The sequence below is a fragment of the Amblyomma mixtum genome, chromosome 10 (genome assembly GCF_055824585.1).
Source record: "Amblyomma mixtum isolate Tamu chromosome 10, ASM5582458v1, whole genome shotgun sequence".
Classification (NCBI taxonomy): domain Eukaryota; kingdom Metazoa; phylum Arthropoda; class Arachnida; order Ixodida; family Ixodidae; genus Amblyomma; species Amblyomma mixtum.
Genome location: NC_143021.1, coordinates 25,286,778 through 25,305,326, shown reverse-complemented (window position 1 = coordinate 25,305,326; position 18,549 = coordinate 25,286,778). Strand labels below are relative to the sequence as shown.

The following is an 18,549-nucleotide window of genomic DNA, read 5'->3' as shown; positions in this document are numbered from 1 at the left end:
CCCTAATGGGTCTCACCCCTTACAATACTAGGCGGAGTCCCTCATTCCGGGATCCCGTTGGTCGAGACCGCTACACAAGTCTGCCGAACCAGGGCCTGGCAGAGTTCCTGGCAGCTGAGCAGGGCCGCCTCCCAGTCCTCTCGGGTAGGGGAAGGGGTGATTGGGGGGAGAGAATGATTTCGTTTCAGAGTCATCGTAGTTTACATGTCTGCAAGCGTCTGCGTACCACTCATGTTATCTGGGTGAAATATTGTCGCATTTTGTAGTGTTGCTGACAGCAGTGACGGGTATTTGAAGGCCATGAACTCAATTTAGAACTATAAGCTATTTACCACGCTGGTGAACTTTAAGCCTAGTGGTCCCAGGCCAGAGGCTGCATTATTGTGGGCCTTGTTACTAGGCTTGTATACGCGCTTTCTTGTGGTGGAGGTACAGTGGAATTGCATTTCGGTATTATGAACGCCTAATGGAACAGCCAGTCATATCGCATCTAAGTCATGGTTTCAAGCTTAAAGGTCACGGTGATTTTTAATTGCTATGAACAGTATGAAGCTATCATCATTATCTCATGTCTAATAATCAGTAAAAGCGAGGAATCAAAGCGGTCCTAGGCTCGAACCTTGTGGAGAACCGAAAATGAGGAAAGAGTGCCCTGATGCGCAGCCATTGACGACTATACATTGCTGCCTTTGTGGCCGCTGCTCGGACGCTCAAGTAATAGTATTCTCTTTTTCTCTTTAGTCACAAAATTTGGAAAAGGAATACACAGCATGAAATGGTAAGCTGCGTTGCCATAGAATTAATTATAAGTCATTTCCTAATGACACTGATGGGTCTTTCTGTTTACAAAGAGTTACTCTCCCCTACCGTGTTTTGTGGGGGCAAGACCGAACACAAGGAGACCACTGTCGTTTACTTTGACCTTTCCCTTCCCCCTTATTAATGTCCGGTAGGGCTTAAAGTGTAAATGGGTAAATTGGTAAATTGGTTTTTGATTAAAGGAAATGGCGCAGTATCTGTCTCACATATCTCGGCGGACACCTGAACCGCGCCGCAAGGGAAGAGAGGAAGGTGGGAGTGAAAGAAAAAAGAGGTGCCGTAATGGAGGTCTCCGGAATAATTTCGACCAGCTGGGGATCTTTAACGTGCACTGACATCGCACAGTACACGGGCGCCTCTTGGGTTTCGCCTCCATCGAAACGCGGCCGCCGCGGTCGGGTTCGAACCCGAGTACTCCGGCGCGGTATACGAGCGCCTTACCACTTAGCCACCGCGGAGGTTACCAATGTAATGATTTCTATGTTGATATTCCAGTGCAACAGATCTCTAGAGGCGGCCTTTTTGGGTGTTCGAGTAAAATTTCAAATCTCTGCGTGTACACCATAGCTTACAAATAATTTTTAAAATCGCTGCTCGGAGTACGTCGCAACCGATTAGGGCGACATCTAACCGCGCGTCCCCTACCCCGATGAGGTCAGTGGGCACTCTGGGCGAGCCCACTGAAGTCATCAGGCCAGCTCATGGAGCGTGGGCGAGTGGGCGAGATGGGGCGCGGAGCGGTGAAGTCCAGGCCAGTTTGGTTGCGAAAGCAGGACTATGTCAGTCGCCGAGCCATTTCGCGGTACTCTGGAAAGGCCAAGCTGCGCATGCGTGAGGAGCGGGTGACGCCACACGGCGCACAGCTGGCGCTCCGGAGCTGCCATGGATAGGGTGCCTCATGCCAGCTCCGCCATTCAGGGTGGAGACAACATCGCGGGCGCCGCCATATTGAATCACACGGGATCAGCTGCGCTAGCGTGTGTAACGGCGCCACTCTTACTCCCGGCGGGCGTGAGAGTGCTTTTGACTAGAACAGTCTTTTTCATCAACATCGCACTGCGTATCTTTTCACTCATAATAGCCATTTCAACATCCGAGGGTGGAAGGCGTAATTGCATGACTTAATTTTACAGCCCCAGGTGGGTGACGTTGAACATTTACTTGTTCCCTCTGTTGGTTTGAAAAACGCGCTAATATTTTAAAGATCTGTTGCAGGGCAGGTCCTGCTGCTCCATGCGGATAGAATAAATTGCTGCCTTTGTTTTTTCGAGGATGTTGTGAATTTTAATTCCCAAGTTCTGTTAACGCCCGCGTGTCGTCAGCCGCCCGAGTGCTGCGGCTGGTTTCGCTATCGTCGCGCGGGCTGTTGCCGTTCCTTTTGCTCGCAAAAACTAGTGTCTGTCTTCTTTCTAATCTTTCAAAAGGTAACTGCGAGTTGCTCCCCCGTTTATTGCTCACAAGGGCGCAATTACATCTGCTTATGGGGTGGGCGCTGGTATATACAAATGATGCCGCCGTATACCGACGTTGCCACTGCTCCTGCGTTTTCTTTCTCGAGGCCAAAGAAAACGAATCGCCCCTTGTTGGCGATAGCATAAAAGATTACTGGAAGTTTCTCACTCGTTTCATTTTTATGAGGAGCGCACAACCACCGAATGTTCTTGCGTGCGCTCTCATCGCATGCACACTTCGCTTGCGCCATAGACATACGCACCGGTTGCTCTCCCGCGATTCCTCAGTTTGTGAAACACCATTCTACACATATTTTTTCATATTTTTTTATTCAACCAAATCAGTATTCATTAATAAACCATGCATGTCAACCTGCTCTAGAAAGGGTGGATTTTAGTCATTAAAAAACTGCAGTAATTATGAAAATTTTAAATTCGAAATCGAATTAATCGACATTGAAAAGTCACGCTTTTAAAAAAATCGACCATAGAGGATTTTGTTTAAAAAAACGCGGTTTGTAACGTTGGCTATACGTGTATTTCCTATTCTGTCTACAAAATTGTGTGCTGATGGGTTAGGCTTTTCGAAAAATAACTCCTACCTAAAAGTTGATTTTTATTACTGATGAAGACAAATATGCAACATGCTTTTCAGCCTACTCTATAACAGAGGGTATAGAGAAGAAAAGAAAAGGCAATGCAAATTATTCATTTAATTCCAACTGTAATTGCAGGCCATGAAAAAAACACGAACTACAGTATAAGTAAGCTAGACATTGCGACAAAAAAGTGGGGCATGCACCGTGGGGTGTAACCTTAAAGAAAAACACAAAAGCAAAGCATGAAAAAAGGTTCGAACCACGAAATAAGTCAACAAGACTTAGGGGCAAAATGTTGTTGTGCACAGTGCGGTGTAACCTTCGCCGCAAACATGAAAACAAAGTATGAAAAAAAAAGATGCAAACCACGAAATAGCAGAACGAGACGGAGTGGTAAAAAGCACAGTGAGGTGTAACATTTGAAGCAATGTACTCTAGGGCTGATCCCGTTTTACTTGAGCTTCCCATTTTTTTCCTTCGCTCGGAGTCTCGGGGGAAGCGAAAACAGCGTAGACCTTTACGCGTTCACCTGGCACACATTGGCACGCAACAACCCGTCATTATGGTGGCTAGAAGGGGTAGGTGGCGTCAACGCCGGCGCGTTCGCGGCGAAAGGGCGCGCCGTCAATTCATGCCGCCACCGCGGTGGCCGCAGCGGCGCTGCGGTCAGCACTTCGATGCCTCCCGCGCTCCCTGCTCATGCGTGCGCACGTGCGGTTGTCGTCTGCCTTCTCGACGGTGCTCCCACGTGTTTTTCGCTGTGTTTCTTTTGTGAAGGGGTAGTTGTTGGCATGCATGCTTCAGGTCCGTGTCCTGGATCAGCAAATGGATCATCGTGCAAAGAAAGCGAGACAAACGCACTGCTTTGCGCCTAACTGTACGTCTGGCTACGTATCGTCAAGGAAGTCGGGTGAGCGTGTCACTTTGTTTTCTGTGCCAAAGGACCCCGAACGCTTTGAAGCATGGCGACGAGCCGTGCCCCGGGCTGACAAAGCTCTCGACGAGAACTCAGCCCTCTGTGAACTTCACTTTGATGAACAGTATATTGTCCGGCACTTCACGCACGTGATCAACGGAGCAACAGTCAAGATTCCCCGTGATTGACCCGTGCTTACAAGCGACGCGGTTCCAACGATTTACCCAAATGCTCCGTCGTACCTTTCCAAGAAAGCCCCTCAGAAGAGGCAATCGAAAACGTCGACATGCGGCCTCCCCTCGAAGCTCCAACGTTACGAAATGGGTGCCTCTTCCCAAGGCGTAGAGACCGCAAATGATGAAGGGAGTGTTTCAGATCAGCAGGCTCTTGCATCTGAATATTGCGTTCAAAGATGCGAGCTACCAAGCGTGTATTGGTCCAGACACCAGATCGCTGGTTCTGATAACGTCACGGCTTTCACTGTGTGTGCGTTAGAAGACCACAATCTCTACTTTGAAAAGGTAGTCCGCGTGATGTCGGACAGCAGAGCGATTCAAGCGACGGTGTTCGTGCAAGCAACCCAAGTCAGAAGCGTCGAGGTTACCGATGCTAAAATGATTGAAGGTCTTCTTCTAGAGGCTATAGACTCCCTTATTCCATGCAAATGCTTTGGAAAAAAGGGAGAGTTCGAAGCCAACTCGAAGCACCGAGAGAAGACCACTGCTTCAGTGTGAAGCAAGTAAGAAGCGACAGCCTAATGGACTTGGTATATTTTCTCCAGCTTACAAAGTTGAATCTTGTAGGCTGCCCAGAACACAAAACAGCACTCACAAACAGAATCATCAAGTTCTATGTGCTCACAAGGCTTCATTTCTACGTGAAATCTCAGAACGCAAAACGGGACGAAACGCGGGAGCGAATGAAGATGTTAAAACTTCGACGAGTGCTCTGAAGTGTGCCTTAAGCTTTCCACTTTTTAATTAGCGACTTTTATACTTTCAGTCATAAGGTACATGTGCAGTATGTTTCTGTGATACATGATGTTCCTGTCGATGGTCTAAGCTATTTTTCAACGAGTCACTTTATGTTTTCTGTTACGTGCAGTAAGTCTATGTGATACATGGTGTTCCTTACCCTCTAAGCTTTCTATTTTTTAACGATCGAGTCACTTTTATAGTTTCACATTTGTGCAGTATGCCTCCGTGATAAGTTCCTGAACGTAGTGCGCAATAAAAGTTATATTCACATGCTGGTTTGCTTGCGCAGGTACATGACTGCTTATTTCTGTGGCGCTCGTTTCGTTGAGAGTTGCGAGATCGTGTGAGACTCGCAAGATTACTCTCTATAGTGAGCGCTTTCACGAGCTAAAAGCGTACGCAGACTGATGATCACTGTAGGCTGTAAAGTCTTCACCTCAGTTTCAGACTAATCTGCGAGGGTGCATCCAGCGTGAACGCAACAAAAAAAAAATCCAGCTTTCTGAACACGCGCGGCGCAGCCGGCGCAGCCAGCCTTTCCAGCGCGCAGCGCGCTCGCCGCATCGCACTACGGACAGCAGCGCCACCTACGCATGGCATGAAATGGAAGCGCGGCGCTCGCCTCCCGGTCGCGTCACCTACCCCTTCTAGCCACCATACCGTCATGCTGCCTCGGTGGACTTGAGAAGCTCCTCAGTCATGCGGTAGAGCACTGTCAAACAAATGCTCCCCGAGGAACAGTTCCTTCGGCGTTGGAGCACTCGCTTCATCGCCGTCGACAGGGGCCACGTGACCGTACGGCTCCTGCCTTATTGAGTGTGTGCAGTGCGCGGTGTTGTTGCGCGTTTCTTATTTAGTTAGGGAGCGTGCTTCCCCCGCGGCATCCGGACATTATGGACACTGTGGACATTATTACGTGCAGTGAACGACTTTTGTTTGCAGAGCGACAGGAGTCGCCGTCGTGTCTTGAGTAATCGCTTTTCCGTAATCGAGCGACACTAGTCGCGAACTGTACTCTTGTATTTTTTGAGGGACAGTGGTCCCTTATCGTGTAACCATGGGGTCCAATAAAATTCTCTTGTAAGCCACCAGCGATCGTCCGCAGCCACTGGGCCTCGAAAAACGGAAGCTCAGCTGCTTGCACCAAGCAACTGAGACCAGCCCGACCGACCGCTGTGATTCAAAATGGCGCCGCAGGGAGAGAGGGGCGGCATTGGAGCGGTCAAAGGATGGCACCACCCTGAACGGCGGCGCTAGCATCGAGGCACCCTAGCCATGGAGCCGCCGCCGCCACCGCACGCTCTCCATCTCCTCGCCGACAGTCTCCCTCTCTCTCTGTCTCTCCCTGTCTGATGCGTAGTAGCGATTGCGCATCGGCATCAGCGTGGTTTGTGGTGTATATAAAATTGGCAGAGGCATAGCTCTGCTATGCCAGGATATAGGTATCGTGAGGTAAGCGCGAGGTGTCCACATCTCGGTGGACACCTGAACCAGAGGGAAAGCTCACAAATACCCTCTTGGAACAGTGGACACCTCAACCATGTTTAAAGCTAAGTGGCGTTAGTGACAGGTGGGCGCTGCATGCTTTGGCATTGACAAATTTGTGCCAGAAACACGGCGCTGAAGCCATAGGCCATCGGCGTTCATTGTATTCATTTGTGTTGGCATGTCTACGCTTTACACTCCGATCATTTTAAGGAAAGGAAGGCGAGCGCGCGCGGCGAGGCACACCAGCTGTGCGTAGTGATGTCACTTGCTCCTCGCGCATGCGCAGTATGGTCGTGCAAGCGCACGCGAAGCGGACACACTGTGGGCAATGCAGCTCACGCAACAATATATGACTGCGCGCAGATGTTGCTTTCGCAATACTCCCGGTTTAACCTGAACTAAACCACAGCCAATGTTTGTTTATTTTTGTTTCTGGCTGGTGCATGTTTTTTTGAAGGAGCAGGATTTTAATAACCGATATCTTCGGTGTAACGAAGCCAGCTTAAAAAGGTTTGCCACCTTTATGACGAGTGACGGAATACCGATGGCTCATGCGGTTTTCCTAACGTCAGTTGGTACCATTTCAGAGTCCCTTTAATATCCGCTGCAGGCCTGGCAAGGACACAGAGAGCGGGTTCCTTCCTGGAAATTCGGGAGTAACTCCAGGGGGGCACAAAGGAACCAAGTTGTTGTGAGCGATGCGTGGAGCTACGGAGACGCACTCCGCAAAAAGCTGGCTCCGCAAGACGTTCGCATCGGGTGATTGACTGCGTGGGCTGTAGGGCCAGAACTCCGCGACCGGACGTGCGACTGCTCTCTCCGCACGACGACGATGCACCCCGAAGCCATCGCGTTGATCTCGTATGTGGCGATTGCCTTCCGGGCAGTACATTCTCCTTTTTTTTACCATTCTAACCGTGGGTCTGTTTTGTACGGTTTGTGTTTGATCTCATAGTTGTAAGTTTAAGTGTAAGTTGTAAGTTTAAGTTGTAAGTGCTCACACTCGTTCCTTTCGCTTTTTCATGCATTCGACTGCGTTGACACGTTTTCTCTTTTTCTTTGTTACATTGCTTTGTTGTTGTCTGTACGAAAATAAATGTTTTGTTTATTAACCTCGCTTACCTAGTTTACTTCGTTACAGTCAACTCACCGACACATTTCCGCCCCGCATGGGCTTATGGGCCATAAAAAATTAATGTTCATTCTTCGCTTTTGAATAAACAGGTTAGGTGCAGAGCGACCCCTTCGTCACTACGACATGCCTTGCGGCAGCAGTTCGCGGAGCAGTTTGTTGACAGGCACCAAAAAAAATGACAGGCAATTCTTTTAAAATGTTTAACTTTCAATATAAAATTTACGCTGCAATATCCTCTGTGCGCTGCACATTCGGCTCCGTGAAGAAGAAAACCTTGTCAATCAGGGCGGCCTGGCGCCTCCTTCACCTGGCCACAATGTCGTAATCCGGTATTAAACTTTGTTGCTAGGTCTTTTCATGTGTTGTGTTATATCTGTTGGCTTCTTGCTTGGTTTACCTTTTATTCTTTTCTACTGTATTTATTGCCCCAGTCGCATATTCTCTCGATCCTCATTTGACGATGTTTGTTCTTCTGTGAACAGCAGCAGCACCCTAGAGTGCGCTGGAGATAGACAATTCTGGTGCGCACGTGAGAATGCGATAGAAGAAGAGGCAGAAGAATAGAAGCGCTTGCTGCCAAGAGGCCTGCTAGAGCATCTGTCGCCGAAAAAAGTAAGCGTCGCCCCCTTCATGGCAGCCGTGATCACAGACGGAAGTCGCGTAGAACAGGGAGTGGCAGTTATAGGGTGGCCGCACGAGCTTGGGAGCTAGTGCTCAGACATTATACCTTGATACGTGGCCGAGCTGAGCATATTAGAGAGCACTGTTTGAGGGGGAGAAGGCACCCCGTAGATCTGTTGCTGCTACTCTCCTCAGCTGGGGACGGTAAAAAGTTCATTAGGCTCCAGTTCTGTTTCGGCCCGCCTTCTGAACAGCACGTCACTGTTAAGGCTTTTTTCAGGCCACGCTTAACAGGTCAAAGCCCGGGCTGAACGTGAAGTTGGAGGCTACAGGAAGGGCGGTGCATTATGCTACCGCAGCCGGTTAAGGGTGCCGGTAGAGGCTGGCTGAAATGTGCCGAGAAGATTGGTGTGTGGTCAACGAGATTTCAGCACGGGAATAACAAAGCAACGGGAGAGTTAAGCGTTCTTCAAATGGATGGAGGTCGCTTCACTTCAACACGCCTTTTATTAGGCATGATGCTCCTTCAACTGTTAGTAGGGAGGACTTGACGGCAAGGAGGGTCAGCGACAAGGGCGAGAACAAGGCACGACATGTATTAACGCAGTTGTCTAAAAAACCTTCAACGCGACCGCGAAACATGACCTGGAGTACACCAGGTGCACGCCGTCTTTACTACCACCTTACCGGTGTTAAAGGCATGGAATGAGCCCATCAGCCTGGCTGGCGCAACGTACAGCCACATAAAACTAGAGCTTGCATGACTAGTGCACCTGAGTGTCACAGAAAGAGAAGCGCAAAGAAGTGAAATAGCTCGCTGTACGTGCCTCTTTTCCATTTATCTTGTTGCGACCGATACCGCAGTGGTGTGGGAGCGGCCACAGTTATGTTTAGGTGAGATAGTGGGTACCATAGCACATCGGAAGGAGCGCACAGATAGGACAACAGTAAACGGTAAACATTACAGTAAACACCACTCGTGCCGCGGTTCAAAATTCCTTCACTGCGCGCTGGTGGGCACTTCTCTTTCGCGTATGTCTTCCCCGCTTATTCAACGCTTGATTTCACTTCGTTTTTGCTGAAGTGCGCATGGTTGAGGAAGCCATCCGCAATCTTGGCTCCCGACAAGTGCGGAGGGGAGCCGCATATCCAAGAGCGACGACGAGCGGGCGGTGGCGACTCCGCTGTCCTCGCTAGTCTCGTCGCAGCCGGTCGCCGAGGTGCCTTCGCCGGTCTCGGACGCCTGCGTTGGCACCGCTGGCGTGGACAGCGGTATCGACCCTTCGTTGGGCACCCACCTGACCACCACCGCAGCGCAGGTATTCGTGCCGTTCCTGCTGGCTGGTGTTGGCTCCACCTTTGCAGGATTGCTGCTCGACGTGGTCAAGGTACGCGTTCAGTGACGTCCCCCTGGAGGGCTCATGCATGACCTGCACGGGATGTGGAGGCGCTTTTTCGTTACGCTGCAACAGAATAAGAAACAGAAGTAGCTTTGGCGGCACACTGCTGGGCTAGCTTTAGCAAATGTGTGGCACCATTGTTGCCGCTATCAGCCACAGCGCCTGCTTTCGCCTTTTGCAGCTAAGGTTTGATGCAAATGGTAGCTTTATATCAATCACTTTCGAGTAATCAGCTCAAATGATGAGCCACATCAGACCAGGTATTGTACAATGTTACTTGTTAATGAAAACTGCCCAAGACTCCAAGCAGTGGAGCTTGGGCCGCATGTTCGTCTATGTCGCGACTGAAGGACATTAGCTACAGCAAAGTGTTCGTACGAAGACTAAAGCACAAAATTTTCCCGAATATTATTTTTGTTTCTCGTTGGCATACCCCGAAACGACGAGCGGTTGGTAGCTTCCAATATATTCGTACGCTGGCATTCCCGCACATATTTTCTCCTTTGTAAGGAAGGGTGCCCTCGCAAGAAACGGGTGTCAGCTTGCATACCATGCTGTAGACCTTTGGAATGAGGACGGAAGGCGTTATAGACATCGCAGTGTTGTTCCTCTTTGGTACGAGAGCAATTAGTGCTCTAAAAAATTTAGAACCTACTGGACTTGATACGCTTTGGGCGTGCAGGTGGCTGAGGGGGTTCGGCATAGAACCATTGACATTGGATGCACGAGGAGGCTCTTACTGCAGGAAGCTATTCGTGCTTAATCGAGCTCAGCTCGTTGTTGGTCGTGAAACGGGAGATTTTGAAAACTTGTTGAACGTCTTGCTACTATCAAGCTAACCGCTGCTCAGCGTCAAGGGCGGCTGTCGCTGCGGGCGTATAGTTAACGGGCTTGGCGAAGGAACAGAATTTGATTATGAAGACATGCACTTTATAAAGCGCAACGCAAACAAAAAAAGGCTGGAGGTGGAATTTTCCGAAGTGAAAAAGCTCGCCGTCACCTGGGTCGCACATTTAAACGAAGAAGATAAAAACCACATGTGTGACCATGCCCGTGCTGCAATGACTACAGAGTCCCGCACTTCGTTTGGAATTGCTAATCACTCATAGCATGCCACGTGGTTAAGGTAACCAGGCTCTAATTTCGGCATGTTTGAACCGCGCGCGATTCACTGGGGAGGTAACCTCTAAACCACACAGGCTTCAAAAAAAAGAAATTGATCGATGCTAATGAATAACTCATGGCCATAAGTGCGGGCGGAGCAGATGGAGTATGCCTGGCACAGATACTGAGGCACCGCGTTCTCTTTAATTGGAATTAGGCACTGCCGAACCATCCATTTCAAGACATCAGTGAGAAGAACCGACACATCCTTGATGCATGATGAGCGCACAGTTTTATCAGGCGACGTTGTTATTGAAAGAACCTTTGAATTTTCACGTGTATACCCACCCACAGTGTATCCGTGCGCCTGTTTACCCAGCGTCTTGCTTAATATACCTCGTGGCAGAGCTCGTCGGCCCCGGAAATGATGAAATCTTGAAAATCAAAACCAATGCTTGTGAGGCGACTCCAGTTATTGTTCCCCTTGCTGAGAGGTTTACTGGGGATCTCAAAAGAATTTTCAATTCCCCTCAGCGCACTAAACGCTTTGTCGTGTGTTTCTTCTTTTCGTGTGTTTTGTGTGGGCTGTGGCGAATTGAAGCATATACAACCAACTAGCCGAGCAGTTCATCATGATTTGAGTAGAATACACACTGATAACAGTGGCCACCTTTGTCTACGATGGGCACAACGCGCTCCACCTTGACAGAAAATGCCGCCGTATTATCGCGCTTTTGTGACGAGATGCTTCCTTTCAACCACCAAAAAGCGGAAGATGGTTCAGTGAGGTGCCCCTACGCCCTGGTCACTTCTCCTTGCTGCTGTGGTCGCCGAATAGTAAACCCTTGTAGCTGTGAGCGCCGTGACATATCCACGAAAGCTGTGTCTTTTCCCTTCGGCAATTACTCCGAAAGCTTCGTACTCTCACCCCGAAGCAAATGTATGATTAGCAAGTAGCATGAAGCCATCAGCACTGACAACTTATTACTTGTGTAAGGCAATGAAATATATGTTGCTAAGAACGCGGGCCAAGGGTAGCAGTGAGCGCTTCGAAAATATGGGAGGCAGATACGAAGGACGGGAATTTTTTCTCATCTTCGCATCAAACCTCCTGCTCTCCAGAATTGTTAAGCTAGGGTAAGGAATTACCAAAACCCAAAGCACACAGACGTGTGCATGTTTCGTTCATGCAATTAGTGAAAATTCTTACATTTTCTTGTTTGAAAGCGACAACCACGAGCAAATATACTTCCAACTAATGTTACGCCAAGCTATTTTGTGTTGTGTTCTTCTACTGTCTTCTAACTTTTTGTGTTCAATTTTACAGTTTACAGAACTCAGTAACATGTAGCGTAAATGTTCTAGGGACGTCTCGCACACTTGCGAGAGATGGGGCTATACATTTCTTTATATACCGATGCGATTGCAATATGTAGACAGATGCAAAGAAGGTATATACTTCAAGTATGCAAAATGGCACGCCCGCAACACCTCTGTATCAGGTTTTAGACAACAAATCACTGCAAAAAGCACGCTGATCGTGTCATTTCGTTCCCAGGACCACAAATATCTCTCATGAATTATTTGACGCAACGCAGTCAAACAAGTCACAATCATTCAGTCCAGTTGCAGATCCTAGGAAGAGAACTGAATTCAGAATTGAACACATTGTTTTTTTTTTCAACTACCACACGATTATTTGAAACGGACGTCTGACATCTCCCACAAGGCGCCCTAAGAAACATTTCTGGGTGCCTTAGGCACCCACTGTCATCGGCGTGTAATACCTTACCGTCAGTGCAAGTGACTCTATTTCTCTACGGTCGGCATGTGACGTAAGCGGAGCAGCTCACGCATTACCTACGGAGAGCCAGTTCTTTGCGTGCCTCACGCCACCGTTTACCTCAATATGTCTGTCCAAAGGCAGTTATGCCAGAGCCAAAAAGTGGAACTGTGGCTAGTCTGGCAAAAGCACTGCGCTCGTAGCAGGCAAGAACGTCGCAGGAGGATGACAAGTAATCGATTTTTTCAGATTGGCATGAAAGCTATAAGAACGAAGGAAAGGCACTGAAGTAGAATTCACTAGATGGCGAGCACTACTATGGCCGACGGCTCTTTTAAGTATTACCGTGAGGTTCATTTATTATTAAGGGGCGCATAGCCCGCCGTAAGTAGTAACCATATCAGTGTTTTGAATCTCGAAAAGGCGGTTACCCTTTGCGCTGTGGACCAATAGATTTTGGCTATTTTGACGAGTTACGTGCACTGGAGAGGTTGCTTTTCCTGCAAGATTCTCTAAAGTGCATCTGTTTTGGTGCGATGTAGCGAATTTTTTCGGGACCACCGCGGCGAGGGTAAGCGAGCTTTCGAAATTTTAAAATCTGATATTGATGTTACCTACCGTGGCCTACACGACTATCAATAATTAAGGAGCATAAGAGCAGTCGTAAACAGCTAACTATTCAGTATTAACGAACCATCTTGCTAGTTAGCATGTCTTAACTGTATTCTGATTTATGATGCACTACACCGGTTACAATGCTCTGCCGTAGAAAGCGCTCTTCTAATTCAAAAAAGACTATTTGTTAAAAAAAATTGTGTACAATCTTAGGTGAAACACGCTCCGTGTGTGTGTGTGTGTGTGTGTGTGTGTGTGTGTGTGTGTGTGTGTGTGTGTGTGTGTGTGTGTGTGTGTGTGTGTGTGTGTGTGTGTGTGTGTGTGTGTGTGTGTGTGTGTGTGTGTGTGTGTGTGTGTGTGTGTGTGTGTGTGTGTGTGTGTGTGTGTGTGTGTGTGTGTGTGTGTGTGTGTGTGTGTGTGTGTGTGTGTGTGTGTGTGTGTGTGTGTGTGTGTGTGTGTGTGTGTGTGTGTGTGTGTGTGTGTGTGTGTGTGTGTGTGTGTGTGTGTGTGTGTGTGTGTGTGTGTGTGTGTGTGTGTGTGTGTGTGTGTGTGTGTGTGTGTGTGTGTGTGTGTGTGTGTGTGTGTGTGTGTGTGTGTGTGTGTGTGTGTGTGTGTGTGTGTGTGTGTGTGTGTGTGTGTGTGTGTGTGTGTGTGTGTGTGTGTGTGTGTGTGTGTGTGTGTGTGTGTGTGTGTGTGTGTGTGTGTGTGTGTGTGTGTGTGTGTGTGTGTGTGTGTGTGTGTGTGTGTGTGTGTGTGTGTGTGTGTGTGTGTGTGTGTGTGTGTGTGTGTGTGTGTGTGTGTGTGTGTGTGTGTGTGTGTGTGTGTGTGTGTGTGTGTGTGTGTGTGTGTGTGTGTGTGTGTGTGTGTGTGTGTGTGTGTGTGTGTGTGTGTGTGTGTGTGTGTGTGTGTGTGTGTGTGTGTGTGTGTGTGTGTGTGTGTGTGTGTGTGTGTGTGTGTGTGTGTGTGTGTGTGTGTGTGTGTGTGTGTGTGTGTGTGTGTGTGTGTGTGTGTGTGTGTGTGTGTGTGTGTGTGTGTGTGTGTGTGTGTGTGTGTGTGTGTGTGTGTGTGTGTGTGTGTGTGTGTGTGTGTGTGTGTGTGTGTGTGTGTGTGTGTGTGTGTGTGTGTGTGTGTGTGTGTGTGTGTGTGTGTGTGTGTGTGTGTGTGTGTGTGTGTGTGTGTGTGTGTGTGTGTGTGTGTGTGTGTGTGTGTGTGTGTGTGTGTGTGTGTGTGTGTGTGTGTGTGTGTGTGTGTGTGTGTGTGTGTGTGTGTGTGTGTGTGTGTGTGTGTGTGTGTGTGTGTGTGTGTGTGTGTGTGTGTGTGTGTGTGTGTGTGTGTGTGTGTGTGTGTGTGTGTGTGTGTGTGTGTGTGTGTGTGTGTGTGTGTGTGTGTGTGTGTGTGTGTGTGTGTGTGTGTGTGTGTGTGTGTGTGTGTGTGTGTGTGTGTGTGTGTGTGTGTGTGTGTGTGTGTGTGTGTGTGTGTGTGTGTGTGTGTGTGTGTGTGTGTGTGTGTGTGTGTGTGTGTGTGTGTGTGTGTGTGTGTGTGTGTGTGTGTGTGTGTGTGTGTGTGTGTGTGTGTGTGTGTGTGTGTGTGTGTGTGTGTGTGTGTGTGTGTGTGTGTGTGTGTGTGTGTGGTTACTTTGTTTACATAACAAGTGTGATGGTTGTGTACATTTCTTTCTGTTCGTGTCTCATTGTGGTTCGTCCTGTGTTTGCGCAACCTTAACCTAAACAGCAACATGTACCACCTAGGCCCAACCGAAGTTTTACTGAATTTATTGCATATATCTTTATAAAGTTTTGTTTTAGTATAATTTAATATTGTCATTCTGTGTCCACTGCATTTATTTTCTGTGTTGAGCCATTTGGAGCGGAAAATATTGAAAACATTAATTTTGGTGCGACCTTTTAATGCATAATTGAGAGCGGCATTGCTTGTACCGTGTGTGGACCTTTGCATTTCATTTCATTTATTTCATCCTTAAAGGCCCACGGGCATTATATAAGGAGGGGGCTACAATTCATATAAAAGAAGCATAAAAAACACACGCACAATGAACACACGCAACAAACTTCAAAAGCTAAAGAGAAAAAATAAATAAAGAAAAAAGATAAAGGGTTTACATGTGCAGTAAAAGCATACAAAAGAAAAAAAAATTCGCTTGCGGCAGCGAGCACAGATGAAAGTCACTGATCAACACGTGGTAAAAAAATGACAAGGAATTCACTTATTCTGAAGATGACGGGCCAGTTCTGTACGAAAAGATTTTGAATCGTTTCATAAAACTATGTCGTTAGGTAGGGCATTCCAGAGTGTTATTGCATTGGGAAAAAATGAACTATTCATTGCTAATGTACGGGTCTTGATACCGGCTATGGGGTGGCTATGGCTGAGGCGACTTGAAGTTCTTATCGGGGATTTTAGAAGTGGGTGTCTTGAAGCTGGAGGATGGAAGAAGTTATGAAGCAGGCAAAGACGTGAAATTATGCGGCGTGATTCAAGTGATGGGAGGGAAATAGAGCGTTTGAGTGCAGTGATACTAACTTCTTTGGAATATTCAGAGGTGATAAACCTGACGGCGCGATTTTGGATGGCCTCGATTTCGGCGGAAAGGTATGCTTGGGATGGATGCCAGATAGATGATGCGAATTCAAGTTTGGGGCGGACGAATGTTTGATAAGCCAGATTTTTAACGTCTGGAGATGCTGATTTCAGGTTTCTCCGGAGATAACCTAGGACACGAGAGGCATCGGAACATATCGTTTGGACGTGAGTTACCCAAGCTAGTGTCGATGTCAGATGCAAACCAAGGTACTTGTAGGATGTTGTTGGAGCAATCGGAACCGTGTTAATGCTGTAAGTGTGCTGGATTACAGTGCGCTTGCGAGAGAATGACAAGAGTTGACATTTTTCAAGGTTTAAGGGCATGAGCCATCGGTTGCACCATGTAGCTATTGCATCAATGTCATTTTGCAGGAGGTGACTGTCAGTGGGATGACGAATGGGGCTGTATATGACACAGTCGTCTGCAAATAGTCATAGCTTGGCGTTTATGTTAACTGGAAGATCGTTTATGTAAATTAGGAATAGCAATGGTGATAAGCCTGCGCCCTGGGGGACGCCTGATGTAACATTAGTGAGGGGTGAGTGGTAACCATTGCTAGAGGTAAACTGCATGCGTCCGTTAAAAAATGTCTCAATCCAGGAGATAAGATTGTCAGGAATGCCTAGGGAAGAAAGTTTTGTGAGCAGGTGTGAGTGCGGAACACGGTCGAAGGCCTTTGAAAAATCTAAAAAGACGGCGTTCCTTCGTTCCAGCTTTTGATGACCGAAATGGATGTTTTTCTCATTTTCAAAGCAAAACGCAGAGTTGGATCGTTGTTAACGAAGTCATAACTCAAAGAGCATCGTATGAAATCTCTTGGTCATTACTGAGTGCTAATGCTGGGTGTCCTGTTTTGTGTCCTTTCCCGTTTCAAGCCGCAGTGCTAATCGCGAGTATGTCTCTATTAACCAGAGCAGCTCTGTTTGCACCTATTTTTGCTTCTACTCGCTTCCGCCTCTCTTACTCCCGCTGTCTGTAGCGATGATATTCTAGACTTATTCAGCCTCTACCCTTCGTCTTGCTGCGGTCTAGGACTGGGAAGTGTACATGCACGTACGAGGGCTGTTCATCCTTATTCCGCCCCTGCTGGGACTCAACGGCAACCTGGAGCAGACGCTGGTCGCCAGGCTGAGCACGCAGGTGAGCTCGCCTCCCCCTCTTTTAGCCTTCTTTCCGACCTCATTCTGAGTTCATCAGAGGCAGGAGTAGCATTGAAATCGTTCTCCACATCGATGCATATGAGGATTGCGCTTGCATCTCTTCTGCTTAACTTGCGTGCTCACTCTAGGCCGCCACCGCAGTAAAGGTTCCGAAATGAATTCTGCACCTGAGTGACGACAACGATATCCACTGCCGTGTTTTCCTGCCGGCATGACTGTGCCGGAAGAATCGCAGTGCTTTGTTCGGAGTTTCTTAGAGAGAATCGCAAAAAAAAATTAAAAATAGATGAGCAGTATTGAAACAGGTGGATTCATTAGAGGATATTATTAAAATGTAAACTTCGGTCACTGACCACGTCAAAAAGGGGGGTTAGTTGACGTTTCGGAACCGCTACGGGTTCCTTGTTCACAATGAATAATCGTCCAAATAACGCAAAATCATTACATCGACTTGTCAAAGCTACATTAGCTGCATCTTAATCAGCCGGTTACTCATTGTGAACCAGGAACCCGTAGCGGTTCCGAAACGTCAACTAACCCCCCTTTTTGACGTTTTCAGTGACTCAAGTTTACAATCTACTGTGCCAATACTGACCAGACGGGATTTCGTCAAACCCTGGATAACAGCGTATTATTAACTCCCTTGTACATCAGAGTCTGCGAGTACTCTGCTGAAAAAGAATGCCGAAATTGAAACTTACTCGCCTGGAAATACTGCGGCGCAGACGGCAACTGGTGTAATGGTGTAAGACGGCAGACGGGTGTAATGCGCAGCAGGCTGCTCATTTATAATTACTGCAGACACGCTGTTAAATTATGGTCGCTTGATGAGACACCCACTTAACGACAACTTGAGTGAGATATGTTACAGAGACGACATTTTTTACGGTAAATGGCTTCGGCATCGACGTAGTATTAGTGGTGCAAAAACTCCCGCACACACCCCCCGGTCAAGCAAAGAAAAACGCAGGGGGAGGGGGAGAGAAACGTTGTCGGTAGAGTTCTTTTGTTTCCATGTGGTTCAGCCTGGCGCTTAAAGACCGTAGTGTGGCTTCTCTAAAGGGCCATAAATTGTGGGGACAGGGGGCTGCTACCGCTTTCGATTATTTTTTTATGAATACTCTAGGCTCAGTTGGGCATAACATGGCGACTGTACGCACTGGCTGTACCGTTGCAAAACAAGAAAACTCCACTATATTGAACTCATCTCTTGATGTGTACTAGTTTTAGCGCTTCATAAGATTGGTTTTGTAGAAAGGAAATGTGCAGCAATGGTCTCGCGTCTGGGTGGTCTCCTCAACCACGCCGGGCGAGAAGGGAGTGAAATGCGCTGAATGAGCGTTTGATCCCAACATGTCCAGCCAGAATTTTGTGGTCATCAGTTGGCGCTTACTTCGCTGAGAGCGGCTTGCTTTAGGGAGTGACAACGGTTGAGAGAGAAAGACGCTCCAGCATCCACGCTTTGAAAGAACCAACTGAGGTTACAATTCGCTTTTTTCGTTCATTGATACGACTAAGCTCACAACTATGAGCACAGCATCTCTGTTTTTTTATAATCGAGGGATTAAAAGGTTGCTTCCAGTACTTGTCATGCTCAGTGACCGCCCGGCTTTAGAGCACAGCCTGCTCACAATTCTTAGCCAATGAGATAATTGTTTAGTGAAAACCAAAGAAAAATGCGCCAGGCAGATGCGCAGTGCTTTAACAGCAACGATAGAACTCCGACCCTTGTTCAAAGTGATAATAAAAAGTACGTTTCGTTTTCCTCCCAGGCGAATTTGGGCAATCTCAACCGGCTCGCTGACCAACTACCCATGATATCTGCAAACATTGCCCTCCTGCAAGTAAGGATTGCAACTTCACTTATCTTCGCTTACGT

The 18,549-nt window shown here is 47.8% G+C and overlaps 1 protein-coding gene across 1 annotated transcript in view; it reads left to right on the top strand.

Annotated features, from left to right (window-relative positions):
- The first annotated feature begins 1,468 nt into the window (after positions 1 to 1,468).
- The window catches only part of LOC149325410 (solute carrier family 41 member 3-like), a 72,287-nt gene continuing 55,206 nt past the window's right edge, over positions 1,469 to 18,549 (top strand). Inside the window, exons 1-4 of the mRNA XM_089564270.1 lie at positions 1,469 to 1,473; positions 9,136 to 9,394; positions 16,543 to 16,650; positions 18,443 to 18,514. Coding sequence (XP_089420396.1) covers positions 1,469 to 1,473; positions 9,136 to 9,394; positions 16,543 to 16,650; positions 18,443 to 18,514 — 444 coding nt within the window. The remainder of the gene's footprint in view (positions 1,474 to 9,135; positions 9,395 to 16,542; positions 16,651 to 18,442; positions 18,515 to 18,549) is intronic.